This window comes from Chenopodium quinoa, unplaced genomic scaffold, assembly GCF_001683475.1.
Source record: "Chenopodium quinoa cultivar QQ74 unplaced genomic scaffold, ASM168347v1, whole genome shotgun sequence".
NCBI lineage: Eukaryota > Viridiplantae > Streptophyta > Magnoliopsida > Caryophyllales > Amaranthaceae > Chenopodium > Chenopodium quinoa.
The window spans coordinates 494445-510204 of record NW_018742272.1 but is presented as its reverse complement, the minus strand read 5'-3'; the positions used below and the strand labels follow the sequence as shown (position 1 = coordinate 510204).

At 38.0% G+C, this 15760-nt stretch overlaps 1 protein-coding gene across 1 annotated transcript; it reads right to left on the bottom strand.

The window, feature by feature from the left end:
* Positions 1 to 850: 850 nt before the first annotated feature.
* Positions 851 to 3156, bottom strand: LOC110684594 (cell division control protein 45 homolog). The gene has a single exon (XM_021861035.1). It carries the CDS (start codon positions 2894 to 2896, stop codon positions 1061 to 1063), a length of 1836 nt encoding a protein of 611 aa, XP_021716727.1. The 5' UTR covers positions 2897 to 3156; the 3' UTR covers positions 851 to 1060.
* Positions 3157 to 15760: the final 12604 nt, after the last annotated feature.

The window sequence follows — 15760 nt, the reverse complement described above, 5'->3', positions numbered from 1 at the left end:
TGTATAGATCATAAAATGTTAAATGGGACAATATTTAAGTAATGAGAGACTATAAAGCAGTTTGGGATCATGAAAAGTCAAATGAAATAATGTTCAAGTGATAAGGAGAGTACAAACCAAAGTAGTGATAATTTTTAGCTAACTTTATTGCCATGCAGTTGATCGAATTACGGTAGAACCTAACATAATCAGCCATTAAACTCATCAGACACTGCAAAACTAGATCATACTTTGAGTCTTTGACAGGGGACATCCTATCTGCTAGCCAAAAGTAGTGAACAACAAAACATCAATCTAGTATTACCGTGAGTTACTTAAAAAAAATTTAGTTTACAAAAAACTTAAAATTGAGAGTATACTTTGTCTCAAGTCTCTCAGTCTCAATGCAATTCACACTGATTAATAATAACAATATTATTTGTATTAATAATAACCAAAATAAAAAGCGCTTTAAATATATACATTTAGACAAACCCCATTACTCCCTCCGTTTTTAAATACTTGCTCCACTTTCCTTTTTCCGGCTGTTTTTAAATACTTGTTCCATTTCCTTTTATGAAAAACTTTTACAATATTTAATTTATTTCTCACACTTCGTGGACCCAACATAATACTCTCTCCTTCTATTCTTCCACTACTTTTGCTTTTTACAATTTTTTATTTTTCAACTACCCCACTACCTTCATATTTTATTACTTTCTCCAATTTCTCCTAAAACTCCGCGTATGGAAAAATGGAGCAAGTATTTAAAAATGGAGGGAGCATTAGTTTACAAAAGACATACGAAGTAGTACTTAACTTTAGTAGAAATATAGCAAAGTAAGACTATTCGAACCTAATATATGAATTGGAAATTTAGTTTTGGTTTATTGCTCAGCTCTACCTTGTAGAGCTCATAAGTCATTCCAACAATCAAGAGTATGATAAGAAACGATCACACAAATGCAATAAAATGTAATTAGACATAGCTAACAGGGGCCAATTCAACTCTCGTTTACACTTGAGAATTACTAGTAGTACAATATGAGGAAAAGAAATTCCAGTATTCTGATTTCCTATACTAAAGTTTTTCAGTTAGCCTAACCATGAAAGAATTGACAGCAACTCTATCCAAGATTATCCATGATGATTCGAAGAGCTCGTGGAAGAATTCAGCACCAATTTCCTGGGCTGCATTCTTGAAAGCCATGCCAAATGCATTACCTTGTACTGCCCCAAGTCGAGGCTTCCCTGTCACCCCAACAATTAACACTTTATCTTGTTCTTGTGCTAGACAAGCACACAGAAGAGGCTTCATTCTTGCCCCTTTCTCTCTCAATGCATCCATCACAAAGTAGCAGAACTTAGTCAATGCTTGAGGATATCCTAATAGTTTGGTGTCTGCTGAATCTTCGAGTTTAACCCACCTGAATTTCCTCCCACTTCTTATGGAACCCTTTTTGGTTATAGCTGTACTTCCTTGTCTTAGAATAGCTCGTTGTACCTTTATTGCATTCTGCATTCCAAGCCTCAACTGATCCAAGTTATTCAATGACAGTGCATCATAAGCAACCCCAAACTGCTTAGAAGCACAAGAACCATCAAACCTGATGAACGATTCCAAAAGGGCAGTGACCCCATATACCACATCTGCAGCAGAAACCCTTGAGCTATACCCATGAAGCCGCATAAAACTTCTGTAATAGAAGTCAGTGAGCCCATATTCAGGCAAAAATCGCTCAAATTCATCTTTCATTTTCCGCTTAACATCAATATTCATGTACTGAAACTTCTGCTGGCAGTCGATAAGTGCAAACCCCATCCTAGCCAAGAGAAGCTTAATTTTCTTCATCCCATTGTCACTCCAAGTCTTCATCTTTGTGGCAATGTAAGAAGAACACAGCATTGAATCAAACAAATTCCACTCCCTCAACAACATCAACCTCGGCTCATCCTCATATGCAATCCTAGAAGACTCAGGAGCACGAATCTTTGTCCCATCTTTCAGAGTTACTGAGGTAACAGCATCCAAATTCCCAAGACTATTGATATGCTGCTCCAGCTCCATAACCCCTGCTTGGTACCTCTCAGTGGTCAACCTCTCATGTACAAACTGATCAGTTATCGACACACAAGCTAACCATAGCTGTTCATTCGTGTTTTTTCTCAAAGAATGCGACAAATCATACATCAAACACCCAGATGGCTTACCATGAAATGTACCCATCTGATAATACTGTCTTTTCAACTTCCTGAAAAGCTTATCTGGGTCAGCTTCTCCTTCATCCGAAACCCTCCTCTTCTTCCTATTCAACCCGGCCTCATCGCCATCTCTTGCCTCCTCATCTCTCTCACTATCGTTCTCGCTCTCCTCTTCATCACTCTCCTCCCCGACTTCATCATCACTATTCAAATCACTCACATTAGCCAACTGCCAGATATCGAAATCATAGGTCAAATCAGCCTGTTCCTCATCATCCTTAGTATAAAGCACAACCACCCTATCATTCCCATCACTCAAATTATGCAAATGAATAGGACGGTGACTATCCACAACAAAAACCTGAATCGATTGCGACAAACTCAACAACTTCCTCAAATCCCTATGACAACCCCAATTTATAAGCAACAACGTAAGAGGCGTATCAGGTGATAAGCTCAAACTAGGCTCCAAATACTTATGAATCTCTTCGAAAGACGATACCGGGTAACAAGCATACTGTATTGAATCCGATTCAAGTATATGAAAAACAATTTTTAGGGCACACAAAGAATCTACGTCTGAAGTAGAAGGAAAGATTAACAAAGGGGATGAAGCTGAAGCAGAATCAGAAAATTCTGGAGAATAATTCGACAATTGTAAAGCCGAATCCCTTAATTTTGAGTAAAATGCTTCAACCTTTTGCTCTCTAACCATGATTCACTTCAAATTTGTGGTTTCAATTCAATTCAAAGTGGGATTGAAATTAAAGATGAAATGAGCTCAGATATGAAAAATTAAAACTAGGGTTTTTTGGGGAAGTACCTGAAATTGATGGGTATTGAATAAAATTCCGGGAATTCGTTCGCCTTCTTGCTTGTTAGCTCTCCAGATTTGCAGAGAAGAGAGAGAAAAATGGAGGTGAGAGAATGGAAGAAATGAAAAAAGAAAGGAGTTATTGTGATTTTTGTGTAAAAGTTCGAAATTTGAAAAATGAAATGTTTTGAAAATTTTAAGATAGCGCGTAAAATGAAATTTAGCGGTATAGTGAAGTCACGTGACAGAACTATAAAAGACTGTCTTTTTGCGTGGACTTTATTTTAACTATTTTGTGTTAGACACTTAAACTCTATTTCCTTATGGCCTATCTGATTTACTGTACTGAAATGATTGAAGTTGAATTAAATTGAAGTGAGTAGAGATTAGTTGAATATTTTATGAGAGAAAGAAATTAGAAATAGAACTGATTGAAATTGAACGGAGCTGAACTGAACAGAAATTAAGATGAAGAGAATATGCCCATAAGCTTGTTTTTACTGAACTAAAATATTTTGTTGAATAGAAAGTATTTATATTATTATCTATGTAATATATTTCGTTCTTAAAAATAACTGATTTTATTGAATTAAACTCATTTCATTTTTACTGAACTAAACTTATTGTTACTTAAATAAAATTATTTTTATAAAATTGAAATTATTTATAATGAATATCATGTTTAAGGTGAAATGAACAGAGCCTCATGCACGGTTTGATAAGATACATTTTGATTTAGATTAATATTTTCATTAACTATTTTATAAATTAACACTATATTACCACTGTATTTAAATAAGTGAAAAGTTTTGATTGTTTGTACTATTCATCTAATACAATTTGACTAATGTATGTGATTTATATAAGAAATTGAGAATAAATATATTTTAGGCACTTGTATTTTTTCTAGAACTACCCTAAATATAGGGTCATCATTTGTGAACAACTACCCATTTTTTATTTGTTTAAAACTATCCAGAAGTTACAAAACGTTTGGGTAGCACTACCCATTAACGTTTTCCGTCCAATTAATACGTTATTCGGCCCACTTTTTCCACTTAATTAACTCTCCTAATTAGCTTCTCTCTCCTCCCTCATTAACTTCCCTTCCGTTCTCACTCAAAAAATGCAAGAGAACATACTCAATCAATTGAACACAAATTCTCAATTATTCAAGTAATGTTTCACACTTTCCTTTTAATTCATTGTTTATTGTATTTGTTTACAAGTTTTAATTGAACACAATTAACATAATTAGGTGTAAATTAGTGATTCGGGTTAGGGTTTATGGGTTCGAATAATTTGAGGGTTTTGATTTTCTAGGGTTTAGGGGTTCAATTGAGTTCTAGGTTTCGGTTATTTTGACTATAAGATTGAATTCAATTGCATTAATTATTAATTGGCATTGTAATTGGTAGGATGTCTAATTGGCCATTGTAATTGGTAGAATGTCTAAATTTAGGGTTTTGATTTCTAGGGTTTAGGGGAAGTTAAGTAGGGAGCAGAGAGAAGGTAATTAGGGAAGTTAATTAAGTGGGAAAAGTGAAAGCGTGACCCCCATTAACGATTTTTTGACGGAAAACGCTAATGGGTAGTATAGACACCTACTTTTGGCGATGATGTTATAAAACCCGTTCTTCATGCTAGATCAAAGATGAAGTGTTTATGGACTACGAAATGCACTACGATGTAATCCCCCGTATTTTTAAATGTTTTATAAATGAAATTTTATTTTATTTATAATATTTATTTGTACTTTTTCGTAATCTAATTTAAATGTTTCAAATTATTAATATAGGTCGAAATTTTTTTAACACAAACTATTTTATAAACCTATATTCTACAATTCATGATCATACAAACAAAGCATAGTCCATTTCATTTACCTAACTGGCCCATTAATTTTATGAGGCCCATTAAAGGAATGGTGTCCTTCGAACAAGTGTATTATTCCGATAGGGGGTTCGGAATTATTAGAAAGATAATTTTTTAGGGAGGTCAAGTGATCGGAATGCTTGGGTGGAGGCCGCTTCCGATCAGTAATATTAATGCATAATTAATATTACAACTTTATCTTGACTGAATCCTTCGGGTCACACCCAAGCAACTAACGAGCCGAAGCGACGAATTAATTAGGAATTAATTAATAAGTTGACCGAGTAATTAATATTTAGACGTCGAAATTTCGAGCTTGGAGCGTCGAAACCGAGCGTCGAAAGTCGAGTCGAAAATAGTAAAAAGACGAGACTTGAAAATAATAATAATAAATCAACAAATTAATGACCAAAATACCCCTAGCATCGGAAAACCGAGTGCTAGGGTGCGGCAAATGCTAGCAGCCCGCACCAAGTGCGGGGCTAGGCTAGCATACCGCAGCTAACAGCTCGCACTAGTGTGCGTGGCTGTGCTAGCATACGACAGCTAGTAGCCCGCACACTTGGTGCGTGTCTTGCTAGGGCGAGGCAGCCAGCAGCCCGCATTTGGGTTCGAGGTGAGCTGAGCTGAGCCGAGGCCTCACAGCCGCACCGTGGCAGCCCGCAAGGGTGCCATGGGTACCGAAGTGAGCTGGCACGTGGCCGAAGCTAATTGGAAGGCTAAAGGGGGAGGGTTGGCCGGTTATGGGAGTAAGAGTGGGGGGGGGGGCAAGTTTGGTCCCCCCTCCTCTATATTTGGTCCTCACCTATTCTTCCTTATGAGCTTGCCACTTATTGATTTATTATTAGTTTGATTATTAATTTTATTTTAGTTTTAAAATAAAATGGAAAAATCAAATTCTCCCACATTGATGGGAGAGCTTTTCACACTCTTGCACTATTAAAAATTCAGGTTTTTGCGACCGCCAAAAATGGTCGCAAAAATAGCAAAAACGGTGGCAAAAAACAATTGCAACCGTCAACGGTTGTAAAGAGGTGGTTGCAATTGACTGGGTAAAGTCGTATCCCCTAATAAAAAATAATTCCTAAGTCCTCTAACTAAAGCAGATAGGGAAGTAGGGTCGATCTCCACAGGAAAACAAGTCTTTCTATTTCTAATTAACTAAAATAATCTAGATTATGAAGTAACCAATATTTATATATGAATAAGAAACTAAACTAATAAGATTGAGAATAGGGAGAAAACAATATATAAAAGGATCTAGGGCATAGGTTCACCAATAAATAATACTCCAAGGTAAAACATAGTAATCAATCATTGACATTGCATAAATAACATGATTAACAGGCTCTCGCAATTTATTAATCAACATAGATCTAACAGGCTCTCGCAATTTACTAGATCTAAGTTCTTATTGAAAATAGCCTTTAATATCAAATTAACATCTGCTCGATTCATCAATTCAATATTGCTATACTTTTACAAGCCACAATTGTAAAGCGTTAAAACAATTCAATAAGAAATTATCATGCAATACCAAAAATCAATAATAGTCAATCATCAATGCATCAATTAACCAAATTGTAAAGGGCTTTCGCTATGTATTACAATCATAGAATTAATCTACCGGTATTAAATCTCATCTCTCGAATCTCGACTTAACCATTTATAAATTAACCTGCCTATTGAAACTAGACCTAAACATCAATTCTCATCTCTCGAATCTCGAATCAATGTTGTCTGACTCATGCATAGATAGGCCTAATCTAGTCACAGAGCATTAAATCAATCAATAGGAAATTAATCTAGCATTGATAATTAACAACAATAAATTACCCCTTCATATTATTCATGGATCCCCATCAACCCTAGAAATAAAACTACTCACACATAGTAAAAACTAAACTAATCAAAGAAATAAAATAAGTCATGATGAAAGGAATAAAATAAACAACTAAGATTAAGGGAAGAGAAATCGTTACCAAAATAAATCTGTATTAATGGAAATAATTAAGAACAAGAGTTGAGAGAAAAGTTAAGAGAGAGAAAGATCCTAAGTAGAGAGAGAAAGTCTAAGAAAGAAGGTCCTTAAAATTCCGTACAAAACTCGTATATAAACGTTCCCTAAAACAAAAATTAAAACTAAACTAATCAGGTCCTATAGAAACACGCGCCCGATCGGGCCCGCCTTTTTCTTCAGGACCCATCAGGCCAGCCGCGCCCGATCGAGCTAACGCTCACCTGATCGGGCGCGCCTGCCCGATCGGGCGCAAGCTTGCCCGATCGGGCTCGATCTTCTTCTTCGAGGCTCGGATTTCGATTGGGCTCGATTCCTCGGCCCAATCTAAGTTTCCTCATCGGGTCTTGATTAAACGATCCAATAGCCTCGGTGTCTCATACCGAGCCCTTAATCATCGGCTCTCACCGATCCTGGACTTCAAAAGTGGTCGTGTCCTTTTAGCTTCCGTAGTTGATCCATAAAGCCCGGGAAAATGCTCCAAGAGTGCAATTTCCTGTAAAATACAACTAAAACTACGAAAACACTAGAAAACATAAATTAGTAATAAAAGTGGCTCGAAAGAGCTAAAAACACTACTAATAATGACCAAGGGACGGGGGTAAATTACTATATAAAATAGACACATCAGCAATTTCCATGGTCGCAAAAAAAAAATTGCGACAAGTAGACGGTCGCAAAATAATTGCGACCGTTTTTTTTTATTTTCAACGACAAGTACTAAGACGGTCGCAAATATAAAAAATTGCGACCGGTAGAGCAGCAGTCGCAAAAAAGGGTATTTGCGACGGCTATAGGCGGTCGCTAAAAGTATTAAAAAAAACAAATAAAAATCAAGCACTGATTGTACTCTCAGGCAGCAGCCTCACCACCATTACCACCCAAGCAAACTCCACCTACCACCACCACCGCCAGTTCCCAATCAAGCGACCTCCACCCACCAACACCACTGCCGTCGTCCACAACCTACCCAAAAAAACCCTTAACCACAAAATATCCCACAGATGTATCAAACACCAAAAAATTTGTTAAATCAAAGTAAACTAACAAAAATTTAAGAAAAAAATCAACAAGAATAAATTATACAAATTTTAAAAAAAAATCAACAAAAACTAAAATCAACAACATTCGAACAATATCAACAAAATTCAAACATCAACTAAAACTGAAAATCAAACCCAAAATCAACGAAATTCAAACAAAATATGAACAATATTAATGAATATTCGAATGAATTCAACAAAAAAATTAAAATCAACGAAATTCAACAAAAACTCGAACAAAAATCACAAAAAATGAATTAATAACGAAACTAAACCACAAAAATAGAAAATAAACAACGATAAACAAATATTTCAGAAAAAATTTCTTCCTCTTTGGGTTTATATGGTCAAATTCGACCATAAAAATTCCAGATCTAGAATTTTTAAGGTCAAATTTGACCATGAAAACCATAAGTCGTTTGTTGAAGAAAATCCGAACACCATACCTTGTTTGTTGACAAAAATACAAACATCAAAACATTAGATCTGGAAATAATGAAGAAAAAAAAGAGAACTAAAATGGAGAGGCGTGAGATGCAAACAGAGAAGTGAGAAGAAATTATGAGAAACAAAAGAGGAATAAAGAAAGGAAAGAGGAAAGAAAGAGGAGAAGGAAAGAGAAGGAGATGGAGCCATGGAAGAATTTGATGAAGTATAGAGTAGAAAGAGAGAGGAGAGAGAAATGAAAGAAGAGGGATGAGATGAGCGGCATGTGGGTTAGGGGTTGGGAGCCTAGGGTTAGTTTAGTACTCCTTTTATACCATTTTTTAAGAAAAAAATATTAACCCTGTTGCGACCGCCTTAAACGGTCGCAAATTGTTGGAAATTGCGACCGTTTCTATAACGGTCGTAATTGTCGCAATTTGCGACCGTTTTTGGCAGTCGCAATAGAATTGTTTTTATTTAGAATTATTTTTAACATGTATATTATTTTTAAGAAATTTTTAAATACCTTTGCGATAGTTAAATAGCCTAAAAACGTCGCAAATCTGCGACCGCCTTAAAAACGGTCGCAATTTGACCGAATTTTAGTTGTGTTGCGTTTCCCTATAAATACCTAACTTGGGGTTTTGGGAAAAGCACTTGAGTAAGAGTTGAAAAAGGCATGATCATTGTGAAAACCTTTGAACTCAAGAGTTGAAAAAGGCATCACCATTGTGAAAACATTTGAACTCAATTACTCGGGTTTAGGTTGGGCCTTGCTAACTCCAAGGCATTGGACCCTAGTCGGTGTTCGAGTTGTGGGTGGACTTCCGTTGGAAGTCGTCGTAATTTCGATGCTAGCTTTCGAAGTAAGAGCCCCTCGAGGTCGGACGAAGCACGCGTCAAATGTATAATTGTTATCTTAATCTTGTCATTAACTTAATTATGTTTATGGTTTTATTTATTGCGAGTGCGGTCTTGTTTTCTGGTTTGTTTCCGCGGTGAGTCGGACTCACCAAACCCCAACAGCCCAATCTTCTCACTTACCCTACAACGTTATCTCCTATAAATACCCCATTAATCTCCAAAGTTTTCTCTTACAAAAGGTTAGTTCTGTTTTTTTTTCTCCTTTATTTATTTTCTTTTCCTTTTTCCTTTATTTTTCCTTTATTTTTCTTTCTTTTCTCTTTCTTCTTTCTTTCTCCTCTTCTTACGTGAGCAAAGCTCACTTCCTCCCCTCATTGCTGCTGCCGCCCAGCCACCACCGACGCACCTCTCTGCCGCGGCCCAGTAGCCGGGAACCGACCCTCCATCAGCCCCTTGTGGCTGCTCCTATCTTTCTCTTCCGCTTTGTTTTTCCTATTTTACTTAAAAGTATTAATTTTGTTTATGTTTTGATTCTATAGTATAAAGCTTATATTTTTAGTACCAAATTATATTTTGATGGTATAAAGTTTATAATTTTCAGATTATAATGTTGTTTTAATTTTCAGATTTTATAAATTATAAACCTAGGGTTCCAATTTATTTAAATTGGAATTCTAGGGTTCTAATGAGCAATTAAATTGGGGATTTTGTTCCTATTGAATTTCTAATGACTAATTAAGCATGAAAACATATTTTAAAGGAAGTTTTGTGGAGTTTTAATCAAATTTATATTGCTGGAATTTTATTTAAAGAAGTAGTGTTGTGATTCTAATGAAAGGGGTTTGATTACCCATTAAAAGAGAGATTAATTAAGGGTTTAAAAATAATTTTAAGATTGTTTATAAAGTTTTAAACTTGCTGTAATTCTATGAAAAAGGTGTATTTTAAGGTTATCATGAGGTTAAAGAACTATCTCTAAACTTTTAATTTTAATTAAAGGGAAGGTTTAATGTTGTTTATTAATTGGATTTTAAAGGTCTTAAAGTAAGTTAATATTGCTGCAAATTTGATTGTTTGGGTGCTGATTGAAGTTTTATTGTTTGGTTTAGGAGAGGAGTTTATTGAAGGTGATTTCTAGATGGTAAAGTGGCATACCAATTCATTTCTCAAGGTACGTACGGGTTACGAAACTTTTCCTTTAGATGCATGTTTATGGATATATCAAGAATTTAGTATAATGTATAGAGAAGACTGGTGACAGGGTAAAGTCGTATCCCCTAATAAAAAATAATTACCTAAATCACTAACTAAGGTAGATAGGGAAGTAGGGTCGATCTCCACAGGGAAACTAGTCTTTTTACTCCTAATTAATTATTATAATCAAAATTATTTAAGTAACCAATATTTATAATTAAGCAAGAAACTAAACTACAAAGAATGAGAGTAGGAAGAAAACAATATATAAAAGGATCTAGGGCATAGGTTCACCAATAAATAATACTCCAAGGTAAAACATAGTAATCAATCATTGACATTGCATAAATAACATGATTAACAGGCTCTCGCAATTTATTAATCAACATAGATCTAACAGGCTCTCGCAATTTACTAGATCTAAGTTCTTATTGAAAATAGCCTTTAATATCAAATTAACATCTGCTCGATTCATCAATTCAATATTGCTATAATTTTACAAGCCACAATTGTAAAGCGTTAAAACAATTCAATAAGAAATTATCATGCAATACCAAAAATCAATAATAGTCAATCATTAATGCATCAATTAACCAAATTGTAAAGGGCTCTCGCTACGTATTACAATCACACAATTAATTTATCAGTATTAAATCTCATCTCTCGAATCTTGACTTAACCATTTATAAATTAACTTTCCTATTGAAACTAGACCTAAACATTAATTCTCATCTCTCGATTCTTGAATCAATATTGTCAAACTCATGCATAAAAGATAGGCCTAATCTAGTCACAGAGCATTAAATCAATCAATAGGAAATTAATCTAGGATTGATAATCAACAACAATAATTTACCCTTTCATATTAATTATTAGATCCCCATAAACCCTAGAAATTAAACTACTCACACATATTAAAAACTAAACTAATCAAAGCAATAAAATAAATCATGATGAAAGGAATAAAATAAATAAATAAGATTAAGGGAAGAAATCGTTACCAAAATAAACCTGGAATTAATGAAAGAATTAAGAACAAAAGTTTAGAGAGAGATTAAGAGAGAGAAAAAAACTAAGTAGAGAGAGAAAGTCTAAGAAAGAGGTTCCGTAATAATAATCGTCCTAAAAACGTCCTTCAAACAAAACTAAAAAAAAAACTCCTAATTAGAAACTAATTGCTCGACAAAAGAGCCTTTCCAGAATCACGCGCCCGATCGGGCTAGAGGCTGCCCGATCGGGCGCACCTTTGGCCACGCACCATCACACTTGCGTGCCTTGCCCGATCGAGCTAAGTTGCCCGATCGGGCCCTTGCTTCACCTCGAGGCTCGGAGCTTCGATTGGGCTTATTTCTTCGGCCCAATCCGGATATCCACTCAGGGTCTTGATCACTCGGTCCATATACCTCGGTATCCCGATTACCGAGCCCTTTAATCACCGGCTCTCACCGGTCTTGGGCTCCAAAAGTGGTCGTGTTTCTCCAATACTCGTGATTGCTCCAAAATATCTCGGGAAAATACTCCAAAAGCATAAATCCCTGCAAAAGTCAACTAAATCTACGAAAACACTGGAAAACACCGATTAGTAATAAAAGTGGCACTAAAGAGCCTAAAACACTACTAATTATGACCGAGGGAAGGGGGTAAAATACCATATAAAATGGACACATCAAACTCCCCCAAGCCAAACCTTTGCTTGTCCCTAAGCAAAGATCTCATCAATGAATCAATAAATATGTTTTACCCCAATAAGTAAAAATCAAGCACAAATGATCCAGGGTAAATCAAATAAACATGCTTCAAAGTCAACCAATCAAATTCATCCAATTACCTTTCTTCCCTAACAATTGTCAAAAAGAGCAAACCACAAGAGCATATAGAATTCAAGACTAGTTCTCACACACTCAACTCTCATTTATGTGGCGAGTAAAAGATGTACTCGATCGCTTTCCAACCACCCCTTTAATGTGAACAATGCCCTCCCAACTCACACTCTCGTGTGTATAAAACAATGAACGCTGAATCCTACTAGTCGACTCGAAATATGCCAAATCATAACTTGCATTGATAAGAAACACTTTCACATTCATACGATTCTATGCACAAGGTCGGAAGGTCTTTTAAGCTTGTAATGTAAGGCTAGGGTAAAGGGTAGGAATCATTTGGGAACAAGTGAGAGTAAAGCTATGCTTAAAGGAGCCATATCCTAATAAAACCCATGATCAAAATAAATAGTGATCATACATCTCCTACATAACTAACTCTAGCATCAACCAAATATACTCCAATCATAATAAATAAACCCAACTCTTACAATTTCACTCATAAGATATAATAACGAAGAAGTAGAGTGAATAAACAAACTTTATTTTCCAAACTTGAATTTTTTCAATAAAGCTCTTTATTTTTCCTTTGATCAACCTCCAAATAGAATATTAGAACACCTTTTTTCTTTCGAAGTTCACTTATTTTTTTCACATTTTTTTTCTTTGAACTTCTATTTTTTTCATATTATCATGCTTTATTTTTTCAAGAAAATATAACTCTCATACTCATCAAAAATAAACATGAATAATGTTTCGGGGTTTTCTGATGTCCTGCGGGAGAGTTATAATTCCGAGACTGGAACCGGACGCCTGTACCTGCAAAATAACGGAGACTCCTGAGAGCTCCGCCTCCAACGGTCAAGTTAGTACCTGATTAAGGAGTAATCAATACAGAAATTAAAGTAATCAGATCTCTCTAGGTGAGAGTGCTTAGTGTTGGTAATCTGCGTTGTTAGCGAGATTAGCCGATTGTTAATAAGTCTGTTCTTCTCTGCTTGATCTCTTAATTATTCGGTTCTGTGATTAATGAGGATTAATCGGGTATTTATAGCCTTGGGAAGCGTGCAACTCTCTAGGTTTAAGGTAAACCTAGGGCTGATCGGGCCTCTAGACTGAATTGGGCCTTGATGGCCGGTTGTCCCATTTGGCATGGGTGGACACGTGGCGTGTCTTAAGTGGTCCGTGGAGGACGTATCTGTGACTGACACGTGGCAAGCTCCTGTTGGCCTTCGTGAAGGACACGTGGCGGAACCTGGTTGGTCCACTTGTCAGACGGTGATTGGTGGATAAAAATCCCCTAATCATTTGCCCCTCACAGGTGGCACGCGACTGGTCACGTGTCGCCTGTGACAGGTGTCGCACGGTGACAGGCGACGGCCCGTTACAGGTGTCACCTTGCAGACGGCCGAGAGACTTTCCCGCCCAAATTTGAATTCGGAAGCGACCCTTCGCCTTCTCATTTTGCCTATAAAAGGAAGTGCTGACTTCGGTCATTTTCACATTTGAGAACTTTTGCGAGAACATTCGGACCCCTGAACTTGCTCTGACATTTCGGACTTTTTCTGCCTACCGCCTGTTCTGACAAGCCGACTGACCCGAACTTCCAGGACTTCATCAACCGTCACCCGTTCAGGTAACTCAGTTCTCTTACTCTTAATTTTCTTTTTATTTTTTGAAATGGCACCATGGAAGCACACGACACGCCCTAAGTTAGTGATCAGCCGGTCACCGGGGACGGCTGAATCTAGGACTAGGAGTGCCGCCTGCCCTTTTCTGGACCCATCTTTGCCCTTTATACAAAGTCCGACTGAATCTGTGTCTATGCAGAACGTGATGGCCAGAACAAAAAAGACTGCTATGATATCAAACTCAGACGGCTCCTCCCAAAGGGTGCTCCTTAGCGAAACATCTGACCAGGCGCCAGATGTAGAACGAGGCGACTGTCAAGCTGACAGTTCTGAGAGAGGGACCAAGGTGTTCCCTTCTCATCTTACCGTGGACATGTCTAATTTTCCTTCTGCTCCTTCTAAGGGAGAGGAGGCGGGCCCCTCTAGGAGAGGGGAGGAGTCGTCCTCTTCGGACTCGTCAGGGGACGAGTCTGAATCCAGCTCTTCTGACCATAGTTCTTCTGGCTCAGAAGAAAAACATAGCCGCCTACAAGAGGCGAGAAGTTCTCATGCAGTGGAGAAGGGGGATAATTGGGCAGAGCCGTCCGCCTCTTACAGAGAGGAAAACGCCCCCTACTACTGCAGGGTACCCCGGGGCCGGATCGCAACAATGCGAGACAACGTGGCGAGCTTTATTGCTAACCACAAAATGGGCCCAGAGTATTTACTGTTTGTGCCGGATCCAGAAGATACTGTCGTCTGGCCGGCTGGTACCAGCTATGGTGACGGCTGCTTTGGCTGCTATGTGGCGGCCATCAAAGCTGGACTGCGCTTCCCATTACATCCGGCTGTTCAGCGGATTTTAGATGGGTATGATCTGGGGTTATGGCAGTTAGCCCCCAACTCTTGGGTAAACGTACTCGGCTATGTGGCCGGGTGCGAACTGAACGGGGTGGAGCCAAGTTTTGAGGCTTTCGCCCACATGAACTATCTCAGCCGGACCCCTAAGTCGGGAGGTACCGGCTGGTATCAACTAACAAGCCATAGGGGTTACCTCATGACGAGAGGTAAGGCAAACAAATGGAAGGATTGGCGGAACACCTTCCTTATTATCGAGAGTTCAGACACGGAGCTGAACAAACGTTTTAACAAGTGGAACAGGGATCCGCCTCTTCTTGCAGGCGGCCGCAGCATGCCGCCTGTTCCCCCAAAGGCTAAAAAAGAGATCCTAGACAAAGGACTCTTCAAAGTAGAGACTAGGGTGAACTCTACTTCAGGGGTACGAGAGCAAGTACCCCTAAATTGCGTCCCGAGCTTCAAGTGGCTCTATGACGAGTACTTCTTGGCCGCCTGTGGCCTCGGCAGTCGGTGCTCTAGAGGTAGCCGGCCTGACGAATATTCTGTTTTTTCACGCCTTGTTTACTTGGGATTTTTACTAACTTTGCTGTTTATTTCTTTCAGCCGACGCCATGAGTAAAATAACAGCATCTAAGACTGCGGCGGCCATGCTGCGGGTCTCGCTAATGAAGCAGTCGTATGCCGACTCCCCCAGCAAGGAGGCACCCTTGGTAAGCTTTGAAAACTCTTCTCCTTTTAGTTGTATTATGCATATACTAACTCTTTTTGTCTTCAGTCTGGCACTCCAAGGGCTTCTTCCTCGCAACAGCCGGACCCCAAGGCCCGGAGGACGACTGTTGCAAGCTCTCCTGGGTCTTCCAGGAAAACAGTGGCGGCTGAGAAGCAGCCGGCCACTTCTTCAAAAACCCAGGCGGGGCCGCCTAGATGTATGGACATTTGCTTGTAAAAACTCACCCTTGCTTCCTTCTTGAGTAGGTCTAACTTGTTTTTTCCTTTTGCTTAATGCAGCCGGCCCCCAGGGACTTGACTTGGTTGAGGTAGCCAAGTCAATGGTTAAA

Bases quoted from the DNA above. Each gene is read 5' to 3' on its own strand.
- LOC110684594 (XM_021861035.1), bottom strand. From the start codon at position 2,896: ATGGTTAGAGAGCAAAAGGTTGAAGCATTTTACTCAAAATTAAGGGAT.